At 49.4% G+C, this 6,000-nt stretch overlaps 1 protein-coding gene across 1 annotated transcript in view; it reads left to right on the forward strand.

Annotated features, from left to right (window-relative positions):
- LOC143959401 (L-selectin-like) overlaps nucleotides 1–5,162 on the forward strand; it is a 28,644-nt gene extending 23,482 nt beyond the window's left edge. Inside the window, exon 5 of the mRNA XM_077468038.1 lies at nucleotides 3,052–5,162. Within this exon, the coding sequence (XP_077324164.1) occupies nucleotides 3,052–3,419 (368 nt within the window). The 3' untranslated portion in view covers nucleotides 3,420–5,162. The remainder of the gene's footprint in view (nucleotides 1–3,051) is intronic.
- The last annotated feature ends 838 nt before the right edge of the window (nucleotides 5,163–6,000 follow it).

The following is a 6,000-nucleotide window of genomic DNA, read 5'->3' on the forward strand; positions in this document are numbered from 1 at the left end:
CAACTAATGGATGCCTAACTATATGCCCAACTAATGGATGCCTAACTATAGGCCCAACTAATGGATGCCTAACTATAGGCCCAACTTATGGATGCCTAACTATAGGCCCAACTTATGGATGCCTAACTATAGGCCCAATTAATGGATGCCTAACAATAGGCCCAACTAATGGATGCCTAACAATAGGCTCAATTAATGGATGCCTAACAATATGCCCAATTAATGGATGCTGAACTATAGACCCAACTAATGGATGCCTAACAATAGGCCCAACTAATGGATGCCTAACAATAGGCCCAACTAATGGATGCCTAACAATAGGCCCAACTAATGGATGCCTAACTATATGCCCAACTAATGGATGCCTAACTATAGACCCAATTAATGGATGCCTAACTATAGGCCCAACTAATGGATGCCTAACAATAGTCCCAACTAATGGATGCCTAACAATAGGCCCAACTAATGGATGCCTAACAATAGGCCCAACTAATGGATGCCTAACAATAGGCCCAACTAATGGATGCCTAACTATAGACCCAATTAATGGATGCCTATCTATAGACCCAATTAATGGATGCTTAACTATAGACCCAATTAATGGATGCCTAACAATAGGCCCAACTAATGGATGCCTAACAATATGCCCGACTAATGAAGGCCTAACAATAGGCCCAACTAATGGATGCCTAACAATATGCCCGACTAATGAAGGCCTAACAATAGGCCCAACTAATGGATGCCTAACAATATGCCCAACTAACGGATGCCTAACTATAGGCCCAACTAACGGATGCCTAACTATAGACCCAATTAATGGATGCCTAACTATAGACCCAATTAATGGATGCCTAACAATAGGCCCAACTAATGGATGCCTAACAATATGCCCGACTAATGAAGGCCTAACAATAGGCCCAACTAATGGATGCCTAACAATAGGCCCAACTAATGGATGCCTAACTATAGGCCCAATTAATGGATGCCTAACTATAGGCCCAACTAATGGATGCCTAACTATAGGCCCAATTAATGGATGCCTAACAATAGGCCCAACTAATGGATGCCTAACAATAGGCTCAATTAATGGATGCCTAACAATATGCCCAATTAATGGATGCCTAACTATAGGCCCAACTAATGGATGCCTAACTATAGGCCCAATTAATGGATGCCTAACAATAGGCCCAACTAATGGATGCCTAACAATAGGCTCAATTAATGGATGCCTAACAATATGCCCAATTAATGGATGCTGAACTATAGACCCAACTAATGGATGCCTAACAATAGGCCCAACTAATGGATGCCTAACAATAGGCCCAACTAATGGATGCCTAACAATAGGCCCAACTAATGGATGCCTAACTATATGCCCAACTAATGGATGCCTAACTATAGGCCCAACTAATGGATGCCTAACTATAGGCCCAACTTATGGATGCCTAACTATAGGCCCAATTAATGGATGCCTAACAATAGGCCCAACTTATGGATGCCTAACTATAGGCCCAATTAATGGATGCCTAACAATAGGCCCAACTAATGGATGCCTAACAATAGGCTCAATTAATGGATGCCTAACAATATGCCCAATTAATGGATGCTGAACTATAGACCCAACTAATGGATGCCTAACAATAGGCCCAACTAATGGATGCCTAACAATAGGCCCAACTAATGGATGCCTAACAATAGGCCCAACTAATGGATGCCTAACTATATGCCCAACTAATGGATGCCTAACAATAGTCCCAACTAATGGATGCCTAACAATAGTCCCAACTAATGGATGCCTAACAATAGGCCCAACTAATGGATGCCTAACTATAGACCCAATTAATGGATGCCTAACTATAGACCCAATTAATGGATGCTTAACTATAGACCCAATTAATGGATGCCTAACAATAGGCCCAACTAATGGATGCTTAAAAAAAGGCCCAACTAATGGATGCCTAACTTATTTTATTCATTGGAATAGGGGGCTGTGGTCAGTTCAACCATAAATTTCCCAAGACCACAAATTCTAAACCCGCAGAATTTGCCACAGGCTTAACCCTTGCAGTCATGATTTGGGTTGAAGCTAGCAACCTTATTACATGACCCGCCTGGTCGGTGATTCCTGATGTAAGAATAGGTGAATCTCACCGGCCATGCTGAACACGAGTCCCACCACTGAGAAGAAGAAAACTGAAAGTCCGTAAATAACAGAATGAACCCAAAGAGGAAGAAAAGAGTGTAGTGCAGACAAGAGGGGATCAAGGAAGGTTTCCCGGCCTGGCCTTTAGCATTGATGGCACTAAAAGCCCCGCTATTGTCCCTCCCACAGTTTTCAAAGACACCCTATGGAGGATTTCTCAAAGTACCCACTGCCCCCTTTTTTTAATCCCTGTGTATGTACCTTGACTCCAAAAGCCACCCCCCATATGCCAGTCCCCTATGATGGGTAATATCTCTTACTTGGCTAGCAAAGCAGAAAGGTCGCCCATTTGGTCATGTGCTCCTACCTGACACCCACCCTCCCATCAACCCACTGAGCCCTCCCTATTGGTCCAACTCCCTCTCCCAGTGACCAAAGGGCACCAATGGGGCAATTCTTATTAAGCCTCAACCAGGAACTGAGCACCTTCACCCATGCCTTATCCCCTTTCCCCAACAGGTATGCTGCACTTGGTACAAACCTTCATGTCTTACCCCCTCTCATGTAATTTTCTCTCCCCCCAGGTATGCTGCACTTGGTACAAACCTTCATGTCTTACCCCCTCTCATGTAATTTTCTCTCCCCCAGGTATGCTGCACTTGGTACTGACCCCCATGTCTTACCCCCTCTCATGTAATTTTCTCTCCCCCCAGGTATGCTGCACTTGGTACTGACCCCCATGTCTTACCCCCTCTCATGTAATTTTCTCACCCCCCAGGCATGCTGCACTTGGTACTGACCCCCATGTCTTACCCCCTATCATGTAATTTTCTCTCCCCCCAGGTATGCTGCACTTGGTACTGACCCCCATGTCTTACCCCCTCTCATGTAATTTTCTCTCCCCCCAGGTATGCTGCACTTGGTACTGACCCCCATGTCGTGGTTGAACGCACGTGTATACTGCCGCAATAATTTTACCGACATGGCTGCAGTGTTGTCTCAGCAGGACCAGAAGAACGTGGCCACCCTCCTGTCCCCCTACACCCCCAGTACAGGTTTCTGGATGGGGCTGAGGTTCAACCGCTTCAAAAGTAACTGGTACTGGAGCGGCACACAGCTATGGGGGGGATTCAGCTACTGGGGGTCCAGAGAGCCTAACACCCCTTTCACCAATGCCTGCGGAATGATATCAGGGGCCCCCGCACAGAATTTTACCTGGAGCTCCAAGTGCTGTGGACAAGAGCTGCCATTCATCTGTTATGAAGGTTCCTCCTGATTCTGATCCAGCACACCTCTTATCTACAGAGCTCTCATCCAAGTCGGTTCCTGAACCTAGGGACAGACCAGTCCTTTCTCACATTTCATGTTCTAATGGACTGATCAACATGTCCCTGCACCTACAGACTCTGTCCCTGCACCTAGAGACTCTGTCCCTGTACCTAGAGACAATGTCCCTGCACCCAGAAACTCTGTCCCTGTACCTAGAGACTCTGTCCCTGCACCTAGAGACTCTGTCCCTGCACCTAGAAACAATGTCCCTGCACCTATAGGCTCTGTCCCTGCACCTATAGGTTCTGTCCCTGCACCTAAAGGCTCTGTCCCTGCACCTATAGGCTCTGTCCTTTCACTTAAGACCATGTCCCTTAACCTAGAGACCATATCCCTGCACCTAGAGACTCTGTCCCTGCACCTATAGGCTCTGTCCCTGCACCTATAGGCTCTGTCCCTGTACCTATAGGCTCTGTCCCTGCACCTAGAGACCATGTCCCTGCACCTAGAGATCATGTCCCAGCACCTACAGACTATGTTCCTGAACCTAGAGACTCTGTCTCTGCACCTAGAGACTCAGTCCCTGCACCTAGAGACTCTGTCCCTGCACCTAGAAACAATGTCCCTGCACCTATAGGCTCTGTCCCTGCACCTAGAGACTCTGTCCCTGCACCTATAGGTTCTGTCCCTGCACCTAAAGGCTCTGTCCCTGCACCTATAGGCTCTGTCCTTTCACTTAAGACCATGTCCCTGAACCTAGAGACCATATCCCTGCACCTAGAGACTCTGTCCCTGCACCTATAGGCTCTGTCCCTGCACCTATAGGCTCTGTCCCTGCACCTAGAGACCATGTCCCTGCACCTAGAGACCATGTCCCTACACCTAGAGATCATGTCCCAGCACCTACAGACTCTGTTCCTGAACCTAGAGACTCTGTCTCTGCACCTAGAGGCTCTGTCTCTGCACCTAGAGACTCTGTCTCTAAACCTAGAAACTCTGTCTCTGCACCTAGAGACTCTGTCCCTCCACCTATAGGCTCTGTCCCTGCACCTAGAGGCTCTGTCCCTGCACCTAGAGGCTCTGTCCCTGCACCTAGAGGCTCTGTCCCTGCACCTAGAGACTCTGTCCCTGCACCTAGAGACTCTGTCCCTCCACCTATAGGCTCTGTCCCTGCACCTAGAGACTCTGTAACTCCACCTATGGGCTCTGTCCCTGCACCTATAGGCTCTGTCCCTGCACCTAGAGGCTCTGTCCCTGCACCTAGAGACTCTGTCTCTGCACCTAGAGACTCTGTTCCTGCACCTACAGACTCTGTCCCTGCACTTAGAGACTCTGTCCTTGCACCTAGAGACCATGTCCCAGCACCTACAGACTCTGTTCCTGAACCTAGAGACTCTGTCTCTGCACCTAGAGGCTCTGTCTCTGCACCTAGAGGCTCTGTCTCTGCACCTAGAGACTCTGTCCCTGCACCTAGAGGCTCTGTCCCTGCACCTAGAGGCTCTGTCCCTGCACCTAGAGACTCTGTCCCTGCACCTAGAGACAATGTCCCTCCACCTATAGGCTCTGTCCCTCCACCTATAGGCTCTGTCTCTGCACCTAGAGACTCTGTCCCTCCACCTATAGGCTCTGTCCCTGCACCTAGAGACTCTGTCCCTGCACCTAGAGACTCTGTCCCTCCACCTATAGGCTCTGTCCCTCCACCTATAGGCTCTGTCCCTGCACCTAGAGACTCTGTAACTCCACCTATAGGCTCTGTCCCTGCACCTAGAGACTCCGTCCCTGCACCTAAAGGGCTCTGTCTCTGCACCTAGAGGCTCTGTCCCTCCACCTAGAGGCTCTGTCTCTGCACCTAGAAACTCTGTCCCTGCACCTATAGGCTCTGTCCCTGCACCTAGAGGCTCTGTCTCTGCACCTAGAAACTCTGTCCCTGCACCTATAGGCTCTGTCCCTGCACCTATATACTCTGTCCCTGCACCTAGAGACCATGTCCCTGCACCTAGAGACCATGTCCCTGCACCTAGAGACTCTGTCCCTGCACCTAGAGACTCTGTCCCTGCACCTAGAGACCATGTCCCAGCACCTAGAGACTCTGTCCCTGCACCTAGAGACCATGTCCCTGCACCTAGAGACTCTGTCCCTGCACCTAGAGACTCTGTCCCTGCACTTAGAGACTCTGTCCCTGCACCTAGAGACCATGTCCCAGCACCTAGAGACTCTGTCCCTGCACCTAGAGACCATGTCCCTGCACCTATAGGCTCTGTTCCTGCACCTAGAGACCATGTACCAGCACCTAGAGACTCTGTCCCTGCACCTAGAGACCATGTCCCTGCACCTAGAGACTCTGTCCCTGCACCTAGAGACTCTGTCCCTGCACTTAGAGACTCTGTCCCTGCACCTAGAGACCATGTCCCAGCACCTAGAGACTCTGTCCCTGCACCTAGAGACCATGTCCCTGCACCTATAGGCTCTGTTCCTGCACCTAGAGACCATGTACCAGCACCTAGAGACCATATCCCTGCATCTAGAGACCATATCCCTGCACCTAGAGACCATGTCCCAGAACCTAGAGACCATGTCCCTGCACCTAG

The sequence above is a fragment of the Lithobates pipiens genome, unplaced genomic scaffold, assembly GCF_037356315.1.
Source record: "Lithobates pipiens isolate NorthernLeopardFrog02 unplaced genomic scaffold, aLitPip1_a1.2 Scaffold_73, whole genome shotgun sequence".
Classification (NCBI taxonomy): domain Eukaryota; kingdom Metazoa; phylum Chordata; class Amphibia; order Anura; family Ranidae; genus Lithobates; species Lithobates pipiens.